General features: G+C 53.6%; 4 protein-coding genes across 4 annotated transcripts; 2 read left to right on the top strand and 2 right to left on the bottom strand.

The window, feature by feature from the left end:
- Positions 1 to 7196: 7196 nt before the first annotated feature.
- On the top strand, positions 7197 to 12407 carry AYL99_02156 (hypothetical protein; the record flags this gene model as incomplete). Its single annotated transcript, XM_018833672.1, has 2 exons — positions 7197 to 7605; positions 7660 to 12407. 2 exons carry the CDS (start codon positions 7197 to 7199, stop codon positions 12405 to 12407), a joined length of 5157 nt encoding a protein of 1718 aa, XP_018696296.1.
- Positions 12408 to 14183: 1776 nt separating this feature from the next.
- On the bottom strand, positions 14184 to 14665 carry AYL99_02155 (hypothetical protein; the record flags this gene model as incomplete). Its single annotated transcript, XM_018833671.1, has 2 exons — positions 14184 to 14406; positions 14583 to 14665. The coding sequence occupies 2 exons, from the start codon at positions 14663 to 14665 to the stop codon at positions 14184 to 14186; spliced, it is 306 nt and encodes a 101-aa protein (XP_018696295.1).
- Positions 14666 to 15304: 639 nt separating this feature from the next.
- AYL99_02154 (hypothetical protein) lies at positions 15305 to 16530 on the bottom strand (the record flags this gene model as incomplete). Its single annotated transcript, XM_018833670.1, has 2 exons — positions 15305 to 15851; positions 15908 to 16530. 2 exons carry the CDS (start codon positions 16528 to 16530, stop codon positions 15305 to 15307), a joined length of 1170 nt encoding a protein of 389 aa, XP_018696294.1.
- A 534-nt stretch (positions 16531 to 17064) lies between these two features.
- On the top strand, positions 17065 to 18534 carry AYL99_02153 (hypothetical protein; the record flags this gene model as incomplete). Its single annotated transcript, XM_018833669.1, has 1 exon — positions 17065 to 18534. One exon carries the CDS (start codon positions 17065 to 17067, stop codon positions 18532 to 18534), a length of 1470 nt encoding a protein of 489 aa, XP_018696293.1.
- Between the last annotated feature and the right edge of the window lie 454 nt (positions 18535 to 18988).

Below are 18988 nucleotides of genomic sequence, written 5' to 3'. Positions count from 1 at the left end.
GGATACAGAGAGGCCGGGCCCTGAAAAGAAAGATACGGTGGCACTACGACCAAAGATGAGAAGTAAGAATGCAAGAGTTCAAGAAACCGAAATGCAAATGAACTGAAAATGGATTCTAAGAAAGTGGTGTTAATACGAGATTCGGGTGTGGAAATGGTTTCTGCACAAATTGCAATGATACAGCTTTGGGAAATTTCGTAGCTTGGAAATGAGGCGCAAGTCGAGGACTGCGCTATATGACATAATGCTCCGCACTAATTCTACTGCGGGGCATTGAGGCGCATTGGAACAGGCCCAGCCTTGCCCCTGATCTCCTCGGCTGGTAACATATCGCAGCCACATCATTTGAAAAGGACATCGTCATCCTGAAAGCACAGAGGGGCGTCTGAAAGAGTACAAGCTGGCTGATTTCCTGGATTTCTAAGCCCAATGAAAGCTAGAGACCGACAAATGCAGCTCTTCTCCATTCTTTGCACCACGTAACATTGCGGGCGTTGGAGGTGCTTACATGCCGTGGGTACGCATATATCTGAAAGATTTCCATGTACCGGGCTGTTACTATACACCACGTTGATCCTCAAAATACCAGGACCCCATGAAGTATCTCCCAGTAGCTTCATCCCCGCTTTTCGTGTCCAGACTAGTGCGATTGCTCAGCACATATCCTCAACCTCTATAAATTCTCCTGCCCACGTGTAAAAGGAGAAGACGAAATAGTCGCCCTCGCCCTGGAAAATAGCATCAATGCCATGTAGCAGCGTGATGGCTAGACAAAGCTACCGTTGCTTCGTAGTTCGAGTCTTAGTTGAGAACCCTCAATCGAGACGAGTCCAAGAAGGAGCTGCTATAGGATTCCACACAATTGTATCTGTTGGCCATGGTCAACTCTCCAAATAGTTCAGGTCATTGGTTGAGGCACAATTCCGATCCGTAGAGTAGGTGACAGACAGCCTACCCTGGAAACAGCAATCTGTGCAGTTTCGGGCCAACAGGAAACAAAGCTGCAGGATAGCTCTTCTCTGAAGACAAAAAGCGGGTTTAGAGGCTTAATATCTTTCCAATGTCCCGCAGAAACGTCAGAAGATTTGCGGGCAGCTCTGCAGGGTGTTCCACTGCAGAGGCTAACGTATTGGGTGTTAGGGACATCATTGATCCTCCTCTCCTACCATGACACGCACGGACAATGATGAGTAAAGCGTCTCCCTCTCTCACCCGCTTCTTCAACGTGTTCACATTAAGCAAGGCGTCCGCTGATCCAGCGGCTGCTCGCGGAAACGCCTGGGTGCGCCTTTCGCACACCTCTGGCAGCTTCGAGTTGGGTTGGACGATATGTGAGACAGCCTGCCGATGCTGTATCACCCTCGCTGTCATCTTCAAGTCGTAGCCTGCTGGATTTACCAAGATTGGCCCATGGTGCCAAGATCAATTCTCCCTTTGACCATGCGAGCATAGCAGGGAGAAAGCAACTGATCAAGTAAGGATTAACGAAGACTTGCAGGCCAATCATAAAGCTGCCAACAATGTCTCCAGCCTTTTCCGGAATAGTTCTTGGTCACATCATGACCACTTACTCATCAACCAACTTCGAGCGTTCTTTTGTACCATTATACGGCAGTACCGCTGTGCATTAATCAGCAGCAAGAAGGCCCGCTGATATCGTGCCCGCCCAGGAGGATGGGAGAGGTTGTGCGAGATAGCTGGCAGAGGTCTCCGCATATCGCCGTCTGAAGTCGACATCTGCTGCCAAGCTTGTTCCGACGTGGCCGTTCCTAATCTTGCAGATCATTGCTTCAATGCTTCGAGCCGACGGGTACATATACCGTGATCGTGCCCCTTTCCCACCAGAGCTTGGATCCAAACTGAGATCCCCAGGCAATACCATTGAGAATATATATGCTCGAAACCCACACCTGAGGCAAGGACCCAAGTTGTTCCTAGCAGCAACGAGGGCAAGTCTCTGCTGATTACATATTCTCTTTCCATTTTCCCTGCGGCCCTGCCCAAATGAGGTCTCATGGTCGCGACTCGGAAGATGAAAAAGGTGATCCTCGGAGCCGCACCCCATTGCCCTATAAAGGTGGCTTTCAACGACGGGAAGACGGAACAGACCGAGAACCGCCTACAACAAAGACTGACAGGAAGAAGGGTGGCATGAATCCTGCGAGAGCCACCCAATAACAGGGAATAGAGATTTGAATCTAGTGAAGAAACGGTACAGTCCAGCGGGTATCTGATTGGTTAGCACAAAATAGTCCTGAGTCAAGCGCTACGTAAGCAGGCTTCTGACGGCACCAGCAAGGGCAATTTGACCAATGTAGGCGGGTGAGAAGAACAAAGTGGCTACCCATGCCTGTTCGATTGGACCATTCGAACCGATCTCCTACCAAATGCTCGATTTGCGGGAAACTGGTAGGAATTTGAAGACGATGATTGGCATCCTGGTGGTCAAGGGTACAGCTGCTCGGCTCCACACGTATGCACCAGCAAGACGTAGTACGGAGTACGAAGTACATTTATGAAGATTCCCCCAGAAAGCGCGGACTTCTTCCTCAGAGCTGGACTCAGCGAAGATGGGCAGCTGTACAAATCTCCAGCAAAGGAGCCTGAAACGGCGGGGAACTCACTCTGTAAGATTGCCCTGTCACCCTGCTCTGGGAACAGCCTTCCTCATGTGTGTCTCGTGCTAGAACAGTCGAGGAAGACCTTCCAGTGGCCCAACACGTCAATCGGAGGTTGACGACAACATCAGAAGACTGCAAAACCAGGTCGTCGAGCTCAAATTTGAGTGTAAACTCCTGCAGCAAGCACGGGATGACTCGGTCATTGTCGCTGCGCAGATGATCAAGGAAATCGAACGCTTGGAGGGTGTTCTCAAGGCCCTACTCCAGCAAAAAGAGGCGTCCTTGAAGGACAATGCACCCTGACCGAGAAACGATAGACGAGGCTGGGTCGGCCCGCATCTTTGCCCCAGATGTATGTAACATTGCATCGCACTTGGGCCAGACACAGGCCTAGGGTATCCGGACCTGCCATTCACTTGAGCAGCCCGTTAGGTTGATGCCTGCGCAGGCATGCCACGGGACAGCCACTCCTTCCAAACAAAGCACCCACTATCGGCGGCAGTGTGGAACTCAAAAGCGATTCCTAAAAATGAACTGGGAGGTCCTCTGTCGGGTTGCAATATTGCAGGACGGGGTCAGTCGGCGAAAGCTGGGATCCCGCGGTCGAGGCGCGGTAACATGATACGGGGAGGGGTTTTTAGTGTTAACCAAACTCGTCGAGAGGGCGACAGAGACGAGGCACACAGGTTCGGTGTAACTTGGTGACAGGGAGGTTCGTCTGAGCAGTTTTGCAAAGCGAAGAATATCGCCCGCACCACCCCATCTATTCTGATGCGGCTGGGCCTTCCAATTGAAGTACCTCGACGCGGAGTTGTATGTTAGACGAGCCTTTGATCAATAGGCTTGGTTCTTCCCGATCTTGATTCCCTAGGGAGGAGGTACTGGCTAGTGTGAGAGAAATTCTGCTCTTGGGCACAATACAGAATTTGACAGTCAGTGACCCATGTTTTTAACTTATAACTTCTTGAATGTATTGAGATGCGGAGATTCACTGCGACGTCTCAGCAGTGTCTGAAGACATCTTGGAACGCCACAAGAACTCAGGCCCCGCTCTGGCCGCCGGTGTGGATAAACCGACGTCGTTGAGTTCTTTCCAGCATCGCATCGATGAACGATGGCGACTGTCTGGCTTCGATACAGTTGGCAAAAGAAAAGGTGCTTGATAGCTTTCGTTTCATCAGAGCGTGACAATAACTGGAATCCAACTCGGAATAACAGGCAATGCGTATCTCTACCTTTGAGGTGATGTGCATCCAGGCATAATATCATAATAGCAGCCGACGACATGGACATTTTCGTGCCTTCCGCGACCAACATGCTCACTGCCCGGGCAGGTTGGTCGTACGAACCCTGTGGCGAATAGCACAATGTTTCTTTTGCAACCGGTTCTCGATTTCCCAATCGAACGTAAGCCGGGGACTTCAATCCAAGACTGGTGGTATCCAGGGTACGTAGAAGCGGTGTCGCAGAAAACTTACACCGCTCAACCTTGTGGCGTTTTTGGAATACTTGACCTTTGTGCTGATGTGACACAGGCTTCTAGAGGTAACGCACATACATAGCTCCGATGCTTGTACTTCCTCGTGGCTTGAGTCCGGGACGGCTTCTGTCTCCATCAACCCTGTCTACTGATGATGAAGATGGCTGGGAGGGAAGCTATAGAAGCCACAGCGTCATAGCACGCAGGCTTCCGGAACAGTTGCATCCATGAGCTGCAGGGTAAGCGGAGTAAATGAGACAACAACCAATTTGGTATCATTTGAGGTCCAGAAGATCCGACTTCATCCCAAGCCAGGTCGAGGGATGGGTATGCCATGCAGGAACGAAGGACCGACAGGGAACAGACAGCACCTTACACAAGGGGAGTTCTACCTACCTTTGGCAACAATTCAGGCTCACTAGCTCAGCTCAAGCAAAAGCCTGACCCTCGCTGGACCCTACTAGACTTCAGGGGCGGAAAATCTGTGCTGCAGCTGCAGCGTCACTCTCAAGTACTTTGCCTCTTCCTTAGAAGCTGTGGTAGAATCGTATTGATACTTGTGCAGTGCAGAATTTCCATCGACCATCATGCAAAGCAAACCCATCCAGCGGTATCTCAAACATCGGTTGCGTTGTTTTGATAGGGCACACAACAGATGATCTTCTGCTGGGTTCTTGTCTGCGGTACCTCGCACCGGCCTCGTCATTCCGAGGCTGAAGCTGGGGTGGAAAACCAGAAGATTTTCGGCTGGAAACGTCGAAAAATCAGAAAGGCTGTTGGGGATGCGGCCGTCTGCCGATTGGCTCTCTCAAGGGGGACCGTTTAGCGTGGGCGCTTAGATGCAGAAGCGTGCTGGGCCGCCTGAAGCCCTAATGGCATTGCCCAGCAAACCCCCGTTTGAGGCCCGTGAGGCCGTACCGGCCGCCTATCGATCCGGTCTCTTTAACTTTGGGGGTGGACCGGGTCCAGGCTTTGATCGTCCTCTCGAGACGGGTGACGAAGGTGACAGATGTCTTCGAGACAGCACGAGAAGTCTGGCAGGACGCCGATGGAAACATCCCCTCTGCCTCGAATTGTAAGTCGTCACTGTGAAAACAGGAAACCTTCACAGCGCCACCACAGAAAGAGCAGCATGCAGACACATGCTCGCCACATTCCTCCACACTCGTTGCCCCGTCGTCTTGATTCTGGATCGCCCCGTGGCTTTCGGCGCGTCTCCATGTCGGATCGTCATCAATTTTCCGGCGCATGGGTCAAGGTCTTTTCTCCTTCTCCGCATATCAATCGTTGCACATTGGGACTCTAAGAACTTCATTGTCATTGTAAAGTGGAATGAGTCGCATCATACAGGGATACGCGGATCGGCATGGACAAACATAGGTGGCACTTGCGTCGCTCGCCCGTTTGTTGCGGGAGCCACGGGCACCACTGCAGGTCATAGTCCTTGTCTTGTCCCGGGCCTTGTTGGGAGTTAGAACTCCCGCTGGGGCCACTAGGTCTTGGAGACGGCGGGAGCTCGTCGCAGCTATCGATATGGCTCAAGAATGGGGGGTAGGCTCTAAAGTTAGATCTCCTTGCAGCTTGCGGAGGGCATCGTCAGGGTCGATTAGCCGAACTGAGAGGGTCGTCCACGAATGCAGGCTTACAACATTCTGCTTTTCCTGAAGCAACATCTTTTCCATTTGGTCCAGGGAAAGAAATCCTGTGCTGGGATCATGTCAGGTTCGTGTCATTCTGTGAAAGGTGCAACGGATCGAAAAACGGTCAACTTGTCCCGGCACGACAAGACGGGTTGTACCACTTCGGTGTGCTCAAGGGCTATTTGCTTAGGGTGGGGGTGCTTCGACATCGACCTGGACCTGCTGTATCAAGGTCAGCAACCGAGAGACAGTCCACGTAGCGATATATAGGACCTTCCAATGCACACAGTTGTCTAACCGCTGAGGCAATTTGTGAGGAGATTGCTGGGCAGGCGGTGCGAATTGGCGTTCGGGGGCAGACTGCAATGGACGGCAGCAACGGGGGCCTCGCTAGCCCTTGGCTGCTGGACCGCAGTGGAGATGGAATGGTCAGAGTGATGAAAGTTAGACAGGCACACAGGGAACAGTGCGGTCGAGTCTTGAGTGTGCTGAATAGTGTGATTGGAACAAGATGCATGGGTCGGTCGCAGTCGGGCGTGTGATGGCGACCAGGTGGCAGCCAATCGTGCTGCTGTAAGCGCCGAAGCCTGACCCGAGGAGCATCTCTTCCCATCCACCTCTCATCCCACCCCTCCATCAAATCCAATCCTCTCTCATTCTTCATCCCAGATCAACCTGCATGCGAGCTAGAGGGCAGGATTTGCCATGATTCGACCACGCCGGCCAATTTATGCAGGCTCACATGCTGTGTGCTGCGGGGCCGCAATCAAGCGCCCGCCGGCCAGTAAAGCTTCACCAGTGTGTTTCCATCATGTCGTTGGTACCTCGACAGCCATGACCGCCGTCTTCTCGAATGGTTCCGGTTGTTGTCGATTGCCTATACCTTCTTTGCTGCGCCTCTTCCTGCCCCTTCAAGTGGAACTTGTCGATCCCTTTGGCGTATGATCCCACAACTTGGGAGAGATTTCTGTTTCAGCAGTTCATTTCCTTGGGAACCACCTCTCGTGTGCTCTCTGGTCAACGGCCTCTGGTACCTACGGCCGCTGGCAATACTTCCCGAATCTTAATTCTTCTCCTGATCTAACCACGATATCTCCCGATCTGTCTGGTGTCCTATAAGCTCGTCTGCAGGAACGAGAGCCCTCCGCGGTTACGTTGGCGCCCGCCGACCGCACGTCCTCAGGCTTCCACAAGTCATTCGCGAAGGGGGAACAAGAGAAGGGGGACATATCCTGCCGCTAGCCACTCCCCAGGTTCCACGGCCGATGGTTCAGTCAGAATCCCAATAACCGATACTCTGGAAATACCCAGGTGAATCTTCGCTGAGGCCATGTCATAGTCCGGGACTGTATAGCGAAAAAGGTACCCAGACGACGCATCGTCCTACATATTACTGTTGATATCGGTGCTGACTCCCGCAGTCGCAGGCCCTCTCTCGTGCGGGCTCGATTCAACATGTCTGCAGGACCGGGTTTATCCAGGCAGAGGTCGATCTCGGGCAAAGCAAAGGGAGTGATACTTCCACCTGTCCCCAGGACGAGGTTGCCGGGGGACGACGCCGCCGCCTTCGAACCATGCGCATCGACCGCCGCCCTTCTCCTCTTCGCCTACGGTTCGACAGTCATATGTGTGCACCATGATACATTAGCTGTTGAACGTCGGTTCGAAAAGCACTCGAAGGATATTCAGTTGATATCTGCCGACAATATCAGCGAGACGGGAGCGGGAAGGCTGGTAATCACCTACGATGTGGGACGGACGGCCATCGTTTGGGATCTGTTCACTGGCGAGCAGCTCTCCCGCTTTGTCTCATATGAATCTTTGACAGTGGCGCATTGGATGAGAAACGGGAATGTCGCCTTTGGTAAGCCGAGTTGTCCCTACAGCCTCATCGTCGCTCCTGCTGAAACCGTGTAAGGCAATGCAAAGGGCGAGGTGATATTGTTCGAGCCTGCAACGACTGAACATATCTCGGCGCGGACGATCTTCGATCCCATCACCGCGATAGCGCCGTCTTCAGATTGCAAAACCTATGCCATCGGGTGGGTAACTTTCCAGTCTTGGAACGCAATTATGCTCATTTTCGGCAGATATAAGAACGGCTCCATATTGTTGGCAGCACTACAACCCTCATTCACAATTCTCCACACTCTGACAACATCCCGCGCGCCCTCACCAATCGCTTCCCTGACATGGCACGCTTCGTCCTCGAAACAGAAGTCCGACATGCTTGCCACCCAAACTGCTGATGGAGACCTGAGAGTCTGGAGCGTATCCAAGCCACCCACGTCCGAAGCCCCTCGGGTTATTCGCGTCTTAAAGCGTACTGACACCTATCTTCCGGGTCGAAATTGGATTTCGTGGTCAAAAAATGGCCGGATTGTTCAATTTAGCGAAGGCAAGACGTGGGCTTGGGACGTTCGGACCAAGCATGTCACCTACGAACCTATCCCAACGGTGGACGGAGTCAGAGCCATTGCTTGTTACGGGCCCACGGGCACCCTGTTCACGTTGGGACCAGACTATACGGTGCAACAATACGATGTCGAGCGGGCGGTTTTGGTTGCCAATGTGCGACATTTGCCACTCACTGTCCCGCCAACCCCACCAGAGGATACAAGAGGGCCGATTTGGACGACATCTGAAAGCGAAGAGGAGCTGGCATCCCCACTTGTCCGCGCTCGACGGGAACTACGTGCTTCCGAGGCAGCGAAGCATGAACGCAACAATATTCCCAGCCCTCAATCAGCCCTTAGTTCGCAAAAGGGCGCCCTGAAGAACGGAGCCAACGACATCATCTCTCCTGCTGGGAAAACTGACTATACCACTACATCGTTTGATACTGGCATTCAGTCGCAGTCAACAATCAATCAACAACCTATGCCGGCCTTTAATCAACCCTACCAGCCCCAGTCCCCTGTAACCGCGAGGACAGCCAGGAAAGGTTCTCGGCTGAGGCAAGAAGTAATTATGAGCCCTGAAGATACACCGGTCGCAGAACTATTTCCTTATACCAGGGCTCGGTTGCACGATGTGCCGTACCGACCTCCTAGATCGCTCGATGAATGCCACATGACTCCCGACGATTTGCGGAGGCAAATGCTAAGTGTGGTTTTTGGTTGGGAAGAAGATATCCAAGACCTCATTCGCGACGAGTTGAGCCGCCATCCCAGCGATAGCCAGACCGCCATTTTCCTGGCCAAGTGGCTAGACGAAGATCCTGACTATCTGGCCGAGATCATGGGTTCTACAGGAACAGTTACCAGCCTCGACTGGATGCTGCTGACCTTGGGTACGATCAGCAACCAGGTGGGGGCGAAGAAAATCACCCAAGTCTTTATTGAGAAGTTGCTGTCCAAGGGTGATTCCCACGCCGCAGCTACCCTCCTGCTTGCGCTTGGCGACAGGAGCGATGCGATCGAAGTCTATGTGTCAAGGAATCAATACATGGAGGCAGTCCTGCTGACGTGTCTTGTCGCACCAGATGACTGGCAGAGGCAATCATATCTGGTGCGCCGATGGGGTGAACACGTCGTCGAGAACTCGCAGCAATCGCTAGCCATCCGATGCTTCTCGTGCACAGGGGTCGAACCCTCCGATCCCTGGACGTCACCCAATGCTCAAATGGCCACGAGAACCATCGTAGAGCCTGTCATGAGCCCGCAAACGACCCATCTGCAGCAGCTGGAGCCGATGGAGTATCCTGCGATCTTCCAGAAGACTTTGGAGAGACGACGGACACTCGATGCACCAACACCGGTGGCCATGCCTCCGCCGCATATCTTGACGGCCATCCATCAACCACCCACGCCATTCAGGACTGCTGCTGCTCAAGGAACGAGGATCACGCCTCAAACTTCGGCCCTGAAACTCATCACATCCTTCGGGCCCCAACCGACCAACAACTTTAAATTCCCTGGACTCAAGCATGAAGACCGCACACCTACCGTCGCTGCCGCCGTAACGCCTATCGCGGAATCCGCCATTGATAGATCTGCTCTTTCACCGGGTGGTCTAGGCTCTTACCGACTAAATAACATTCGCAGCATCAACAGCGCTCTGTCGGCCAAGACCGCGACGCCCGGCGGTTTCCAGCCAAGTCGGTTGACTGTCATTGGGGAAACGCCTGTCGACGTTGAGGCACCACAATTTTCGACTGGTTTGCCGCAGAGGTCTGTGTCCGTACCCGCCGAACTGACATCTTCCAAGACGGCCGATCACGAGGAACAAGCCCCTGTAGCCAGCGACCAACAGCAAGGGAAGCAAGCGTTGACATTGTTGACATCCGCACGATATGAGCCCTTGGCCACCCCAGTGAGGGAAACACCCCAGACGGCTGTTGGACCACAGACCGTCATCAAATTTCCCGGGCCTGATGCCCAATTCAAAACCGAGGTAGGTCATGATGAACGGCACTTGGATACTCCGCGGACAAGAACCGGGTCAAAGAGTCGAAAGCCTGACGGGCTTTCCATCCAAACTCTTCATGTCTCGAATCAAGAATATCTGCCTTCTGCCAGCTATGGCGACCAAATCAGCAGACCTGCCACCACGGGTTCATATTCAAACACACACCTCGATATCTCCGGCAACCTAACAAGCCCGCCCACTACTGACCTCAGCTATCGGAGCACCAAGAGCCCCATCGTTACCGGCCGAAGCATCGATCAGTATATCAGCAGTCTTGAACAAGCTCAATATTATACAAAGCATTCTCGAGCTCGCGGTTACAGCAGCACCAGCAAGCAGTCCAGGGATGAGCAATCGGACCGAAAAAAGACCAGAGGTAATAATATGGACGACAGCAGCGAGAGAGACACCCGACGAACTATCCCTGCAGCTAAACGTTCGCCCTCTTCTCCAGTCCCGATGTCACCTGAGGATCTTCGCATGTACAGTACCAGTGTTGAAAGCTTCGACTCGATGTACAGTTCCAACTTTTCCGGCATCGATCGGTCCGAAACTCCTGGCAGCATGTCCAAACTCAGTCGTCGCGGCTCTCAGTCGACTGCAAAAGGTGGGAAATCTCGTAAGAGATCGCACTCTCGACACGCCGCCGCGAAGAGCAAGACAGGCAGCCGCGGCGCCAGTCGGCAGCCAAGCCCAGACCCTGCCATCTTCTCCCCCAGAGGTCGAAGCTCCTCTCGCAAAGAGAACATGGGGCACCGTTCTCCATCGTCACCACGACCAATGATCCCTTCCGAGGAAGACCGACAAAGCCGCTTCGACCAGGATTCGGCGCTGAGGCTAGTTTCCAAAGACCGACATCGCCTGCACCGAAGTACCAGTCGTCAGCCACATCGTGATACAAGTGCAAAGAGAGATAGATCACCCGATCGACGAAGAGTGCGGGCCAGATCTCGAAGTCGTCAAGCTGACGAGGCCACTACACTGAGTCGAAAAGCAAGTCGTAGTGAGCATCACCATCGACGTCGCCGCCCAAGTGACGCAGTCTATGACCGCAGCGCCCACCCTGATGACCCTGAAGACATCAGCACAGCACTCGCAGCGCAGGACGTAGTGCCCAGATCTGCCAGTCAGCCTCAATTCGCGGTGGAGGAAGGAGAACAGCCAGCAGCCCGCAGGCAGCCTCTGACCCGTCGTCCTTCTGCACCCAGCGTCCCTCTTGCAAGCGAGCTCGCTGCACACAACAAATCGGCTTCGACGAGCATTTTATCACCCCCTATTACGAGGTCTCACACTTATGATGGGGCGGTCCCTGCGTCTCCGTTCCAAGAGAGTGGCGTAGGGAGAGAACTATCCGGTCTTGGGCTTGTCAAAGAAAGGCCCGGAACGCCCAGGGCGATGCACGTCGATCCCCCCATCCCTGAAGGTCAAGAAGCCCAAGTAGTTCCCAGCACGGTGGGTACAGAGCTCTTGACCAGCGACGTCTATCGACCGCCCACGCGCGAAGACCTCAGCAGGCCAGGTTCCGCCCGGGCACCCACTTCGCTAGAATTCCTGTCACAGATCCCTAAGCATCCGGCGTACGACCGACGCATCGCGGGCAGTAGATCAAGCAGCAAGGGACCCGAAGCTCGCGCAAGCTCGCGAAGTCGAGGCACATCTCGCGATCGCACTGCGCGTGTATCTCCACGCGAAGTGCCTACGGCTATGATGCCCAGTCCCCCCATAGGCGTGACTGAAACAGCGACCGCTGCAGTCTATGCGTCCTCGCCGCCACAACAACCGCCTATTCTTCCAGAGCTACAACACCTCGCTGAACCCCCTCCGCCCCCGCCACCTCCGCTCCTGCCGAAAATATCTACCTACACCGGAGGCAGTCCGAATCTCGCCAATTTACGTGGCTTTGAACAGACGGATGCCGCAGCTGTGCCTCTGCCTATGTCTGCCTTCCCTCCTCACACTACATTCCAAGATGTGACGGGGAATTCTGGCAACACGTTGCCTCTGTCAGCCGGGCCATTATCTTCAAGCACCGGCCACCGGCGAGGACGTTCTGGGAATGACAATCAAAGCGGAAGCTCAGGGGGCCAGCTGTTGAACAAATTGAGAAGCTTTACAGGTAGAGCGAGATCTCCGAGTCGAGGCCGGAGAGGCGGTGACGACAATCAAGCCATGAGTCCCAGAATGGTTGGCGAAAATGTGCAGCCGGCACCATACGAGAGCATCCCGAGTGCTATGATGGGAAGTGTTGGATCTTGAAACGAGTTCCATTGTCTCACGCAGAACGAATTGTACAGTTGAAAGAGGGCGAGTAGTCGGGAGCTAACTGCCTTGGATTGAACAAGTCGGAGAGCAGCGAAGAAGAGGAGTTAACTACGAAGGAGTCTGAGAGCGGTGTTTCGACCTGTTTCCTCCTGTTCTAAAAGGCGCGAGAAAAGAGATTGTTACCAGTGGCTCACGCGGGCTCCAAAAGCAAGTGCCGCTCTTTAGCGATGTATTCAGTTCCTGACGATCCTTGCTATGAGCGATTGCTCTTTGGGGAAGAGAGAGTTGGTGTTGGACTGGAGTTGGAGCATCTATGGTAGCGTTGACTGATTAAGTAATGTAGTGATGGATGGAAACAGGACACAGTGGCAACGAGCCAGCGCATTTTCTCATACGGCAGTGATTCTGGTGGTGGGACGGGGCGGGTGTGGATGGACGGGAGATAGGACATTGATTTGGATCGAATAGCTTGACAATGAGATGGTCTCTATTACCGTCCACTGCATGCACAGGACCGAGCGGTCGTCGTCTCTCTGTTAACCTGTTTGTCTTGCCCATCCTGCATTTCCTGGATGTTGGAGAGTATGTCGAATATCTCCCAGATCCAGGAAAGGCCACCGAAGGTAAAGATATGTGCTGGTCCTGGTCCTGAGCCTTTCCTTCCTCCACTGCTCGAGACAATAGTGAGGAAAATATACGTCCATGTTCGTGTACAGGAGACGAGAATTCCTCCATCCTCCATCCTCTATATATGTTATCGATAACCCGGTTGGTCTGTAGCTCGTGGTCTCGGGAGATCGATCGTCGGTCCCAACGGACGGCGTTATTCGGTCCAGACGAGGGTCGATGTCGCTCGGCGCTGTCGTGATACACACATTGGCAAAGGAATGACTTCAGGGAGTGGAGACAAGACAGTGAGTGGTTTTTGCAATTTTCCTGGTGCTGCCACGAGAGAAAGCAACGAGAGAATTTCGCGTTGAGGTGCTGTGCCATGCTTTGTTTGCTTGCTTGCTTGGACCATGAAAGATAAAGAGAGAAGGAATCGTTGCTGCGGTTTCTTTGCATCCGACTTTGGCTCTGCGAACCTTAGCTCATTTGGATGGTGTTGGACCGACCCGAGCAAATCCCTACCTAACGTTTCGTACCGATATAATAAAGCTTGTGCGTTATCGACGCTCACGAACCTGGTTGGAGTGATCCGTTTATGCCGCTCGCCTGATGTTGAAGTCGTCGAGATGGCTGGTTCGAAAGCTGGGGTCGGGATGTGGTCTGCCAGATCGTGGGACTGAAAGAGAGCACTCATGTGCGGTGGTGAGGCTATGCCTCGCGTCTCGAGGGGTCACTTTGTTCGTAAAACCCCTGTTAATAGGTTGGTTGTTGGGCTTCCTGGTCAAACGAGGAGCTGCGGTGTCGACATACTTGCGTCTCGAACGTCTCGCACCCGACGTAGCCTTACTGTCAATTGCTGCCGCCGTCCCCGCTATTCAACTCAGCTCCCCTCCCCTCTTCATGGCGTTGTGAACCGGTCTGCTTTTGACTATTGTGGTTTTGTCGTCAGGAGGTCACTCGGGTCTGGGGGTTGTTCATTTCTGGCCGATTGTCTTGTTCCGGGGGAAGGGCGGAGGCACCACCACACTCATACCAGCTCCTGCCAAAGACTCCTTAACAAAAAGAAAGGTACCCTCTTGGATCCCAACCTCTTGTTTCGTTCCGGGTTTTGTTGTCCCTGTGCCCCTCCACCCCCCGTTCCAACATCTGCAGCATTGTTCCTCAGACTCCCCCACCACTCCTCCCCACGGCGACGCTTAGATCTCGATCCTTCCTGCTGGCCAGGTATCGCTGCTTTTCCTTCTCGGCCTGGATCCAGTTCCGCCGGCCCTCCTCCTCCAGGAGGCGGGTGCGGTCGCGCGACTGCGACTCGAGGCGCCGCAGCCACAGGTAGGACGCCACGGGTATGAAGATGACAGCGGCGAGGAAGAACTTCTTGGAGCGGCTGTTTTTTTCCAATCACAGAGAGACACACGGATCAGCAAGCACCACCTAGCCCCCACGGAGAAACTTTCGTGAGGTTTGTCGGAAAGGACAGTGAGAGGAGAAAAAGAGAAGACAAGTGAAGAGAAAGGAAGGGAAGCTGGCCACAGCTGCCTGCGACCCACGACCGTAACTTACGTGAGGTAAGGACCTGGACGGTAGCCCGGGATGGAGCTTTGCGGGTGCGAGTTGGGTGGTGTAGATGCCTGTTGCTGTGGCATAATGGCGAGCTGGTGATGGAATTGTCGGGGTCCGCAAAAGGGTTGACTTCGAGTATGTAGATTAATACATCATTGATCTCTCTCCGCACACCAGCTGGAAACCGAGTTGCAAGCTTCTTGCTTGTTAAGCAGATAAAGAATAGTTGATGGAGCTACCTTCGGCGGACGAAGCGATTGGCGGCCATGAGCGGTTGGTGGGGGGCGTGATAAGCGGAGAAGGAAGCCTAGTGACCGACTTTGCGGGGGAATCGGAGGCACCTACTGTAGGTGGGAGGCAACTTGGGTGACAGACCGTCGTGACCGTCTTGATCTTCATGGTACTCGTGGTATCCACCGTACAGCTGGCTACTTGGTGTCGATGGACTTTATATGATGGATCAACATCTCATTGTGACCCAATATGTCTCTCCGTGAGGCCAGTCGCTGCTTGCAACCGCAATCCCAAGGCCCGGATGCTATTGAGAAGAAGGCACACTAGGCCTTCGGCGTTGGGTCCTTTCCTTCACATAACGCCTTCTTGGATATCGTAGGCAGTGTATCATATCACTATATTTTCATCGCCAGAAATGCATCAGAACCAAAGTCACTCATGGACAAGCAGGTGTGGCCCTGTAGTAAACCCCGAATCGACTTTGACCTTCATGTCCCGCTGCTCTCCCCGTTGGTCTCGCTTACACCCTCTCTGCTCTCATCACTGCTGCCATTGCCGCCGTCCTCGTCATTGTCGTTGCCGCCTTCTTGACTCTCTGCGGCGTTGCTTTCCGTGTCATCGTTCCGATCGGCAACGGGTTCACCGTTGGCTTTGGCTAATCGCTCCTCTTCCCTCAGCATCCGCAGCCTTTCAGTTTCTTTGCGCATAGCCTCCAAGTTCCATGCACCGTCGCCCTCATCTTCATCGTCGTCTTCGTCCTCACTGTCTTCGTCTTCCGAGTCTTTCCAGTTTCCGCTTTCGAACATGGCTCTGCCCGTTGCGTCTTTCGCTTTCAGGGCCTCTGCTTCGGCAGCCTTCTTGTCCATCCGCTCCTTCTTCCACTTCGCGAATGACTCCGGTGTCACGGGCGTCAGGGTTCCGGTCAATTTGTGTCGTTCAGACTCGAGGAAATCTTCCAGGGTTAGTGTGTTCATCGGTGACTTGTCCATCAATGCCTTCTCGGCACGCCTCTGTTCCTTGGTTTTCAGTACGAACCTGGCACACCATGTTAGAAGCGTCTCAATACAGCAAAAGAATGGGAATCTTCATACCCAGGCGGTAAGCTGTGCTTGTACATGCACTTATCACCTCCGTTGGGACAAGTCCAAAACCAGCCATATTTCCCATCTTCCACCGCTTGGATGAAGTATTTGCACACTTTGTCCGTCGTGGTCCGGGGATTGCCATGTTTACTGAGCACCACCTTTCGTAACTTCTCTTCATCCCAATCCTCCATGTTGTCTTTTTCTTTCTCCTCTTTCTCCTGTTCCCGGGTGTCTTGATACAAGTCCCGTTTGGCCACTTTCTTTCCCACTTCAAGATCATGGCTAAATTTGCATTTCTTTCCCTTGTCGCAGTGACCCTGCTTGAAAAATTGACACAGCACTGTCTTGGGGTCGACACCAAAGGGGACCTTCTGGACTTGGACAGGTTTGAAGAGTTCAGCGGCCTCAGCTTTGGCCTTTTCGGCCGCCTCCTTCTCCTTCTTTCTCTGTTCTTTCTCGGCTTCTTTTCGCTTCTCTTCGGGGGACTTGTTTGACTTTGCCTGAGCCTGAAGTTGTGCAATCTGTCTCTTTGCAGTGCCACCTTTCTTATTTTTCATGCCAAAAGTCTTGTCTTCGACGGAGGCTTTGGACTTTTTCGGCGGCTCGCCGCCCTTGGCCTTGGGCGCCATATTGATTGTTGTCGAAGAGGGATCAAGAGTAGTCGGAGCCTATGGCAAATTTGTAGAGGGCGGTAGGTTTTTTCCTGAAGGCTGAGATTACGCTTCGCTGAAACGGTCAGGTACTGTATGTGTCGACAGCGAGGCGAAGGAGGAGAAAATGAAACCCACTGTAAGAGGTCAAACTGGTAGAAGAATGACAGGGGCGCCAAAGGATGTGGGTTGGGTAAGGATTGCAGGTTGGGTCGCTGGAGAGAATGGGGATGAGTGGGCTGCGGATGTTTTCAGCAGGTGGCCAACTGCATGTTTGTGGTGTTTGAGTGGTTGAGTGTGGGGGAGAGAAGTCGAAGTCGCCGACGTCAGTGGAAAACAACAAAGTCGCACGAGACAAGCTGCAGAGCTCCAAACAATACAGCTGTCCACCCTGTCCACGGAGCTTGTTCGTGAAAGGTACTGTCACCCTTCTCGATGAGCCTCTCACTACCATCCTCCGACCGTCACTAATCTGGTGCTACTACAGACGTAGTGAAGTTGCACGCCCTCGTCATGGCTTCCGACGACTCTCCTCCCTCCAGGTATCCCCCGTCAATGGGGCCTGGTGCGCGACCTGTCAATAAGCCTGGGGAGTCAGATTCGAGATCAAAGTTGCTCGAAGTCATACAGGCAAGGTCCAAATACCAGGTCTCCGTCGAGCCGGATACCCTGTCACTGAGCTACGAACTCAATAATACTCCCCGTCTCTATCGACTTTCTTTTGACAATATGCCTCTGCATGGTCTTTCAAGATGGTGGATATATGGTGGCTCTATGAGGGCGCGAAGAGCGGGTGTCCTCGCTATCGACCTCATACGTGGCTCCGAAAACGTGGTACAAAGGCCCGTCACCCAGCAGGAAGCGGAAGCTCTGGCGTATTGGACTTCGCGAAGACTCCTCTATGGCTCCCTCGCCACCTTCGCTGCCTCGACGTTTGGATTCTACATGGCTCACAGAGGTCGTGCCAAGATGAAGTTCCCTTTCGTCTCTGCAAAGCCGTTGGAGCGGTACAACAAGTTCCCTCTGCAACAGATGCCTCTTATAACCGGCCAGCTGGCCCAAACGGCCTGGCAGGTCACGAGATATGTCATTTGGATGGAGCTGTGTTTCCTGGTTGGTACACCTGTCATTGGTGCTTTGGGTAGTTTCAGCGCGGCGACGGGAATGGCTACCGATCCGCGGACTCAAGGCCTTATCCAAGCAATGCGCGAAAGAGGCCGTGGCGACATGAACCGGACACTGTCAAATTTGCCGGTGGAGTGGCCTCAGCAGCCTCAAGGCCAAGATGGTAACCGAGATGCGCAATCCGATCCCCAGTCATATTACCAAGATGGTGACGGCGGCGGCTCCCCAGACGGTTCCGCCGCCGATCGCAACCACGGTGGTGACGCCTTTTACCAGAGTGCAGCGAGTGATACCGGCACTTTGGATGATTCTAGGATAAGTGACCGCGAAAGGAAACAGCAGCAAGGATATTCAACTCCGCAGCCATCAAGGCAGACGCAGCAGGACACGTCCTCCACCTCTTCAGCAGACGCGGACCCCTTCTTTTTCGACGACGCCTCACCCACAGCCGGAAATGACCCAGACATGGCCACGTCTACGCCTTACAAGCGACCATCAGGCGGAAGTGCCTGGGAGCGCATACGAAGGGGTAGTGCTCCTCCTGCAGCTACTTCTGACTCTGATTTCCGCCGCCAACGACTCGAAACCGAACGAGCTCGCGAAGCCCGCGCAAACCCGATGGCAGAACGGGACTCGGAAAGCAACGAAAGCGTCTATGACGGCAGAGACACGAGACCTGGGAGGGATGGACGTGCCAGAGAACAGGCGCAACGGGAGTTTGACCAGATGCTGGAGAGGGAACGGAGACAGAGCGGGAGCGAGGAGTACGACAGAGGAATGGCGGCCGTCGAGTCGGCAGAGGACAGACGGGCCGCCGAAGGAATGAGTGCGTGGGAGAGAAGACGAAGAGGAGATTGACATCACCGAATTACTTGTCAGCATACTACTGACTGCAAAGAGAACGAAGAGACTGGCGGGCCAGGCTGGCATCTCGTTCATTCATATGCAATGGGATTTCTCATGTGGGCAGGTTCTTTGCATGTACGATAAATCATTCTGGATCAAAGGAAATGTCTCGAGGACACGCAATTCACTCCCTCTCTTCGCGTTCGGGAAAAGTGCCGGGAAAAAAGTTACCAAAATGCTCCTGTAGTTCAGATAAGTAATAGTTCGACACGACGAGCTCTGTTCCTTCAACATGCACATGCACATGCCACTGCCTCAGCATTCTCTCAGACCACACGCTGTTTGTTTTTGTACCACTACCCGTAGCAGATCCGTGCTGACGGGCTCTGATCAGACAGACAGCACGGACCGGGCGGGGGCTTCGAAGGTGAAATAATCTATGTAACTCCTTCTCCAGGCGCTCCGC

Source organism: Fonsecaea erecta (genome assembly GCF_001651985.1).
Source record: "Fonsecaea erecta strain CBS 125763 chromosome Unknown Scaff2, whole genome shotgun sequence".
Taxonomy (NCBI): Eukaryota; Fungi; Ascomycota; class Eurotiomycetes; order Chaetothyriales; family Herpotrichiellaceae; genus Fonsecaea; species Fonsecaea erecta.
This window is presented reverse-complemented; position numbering and strand designations above follow the sequence as displayed.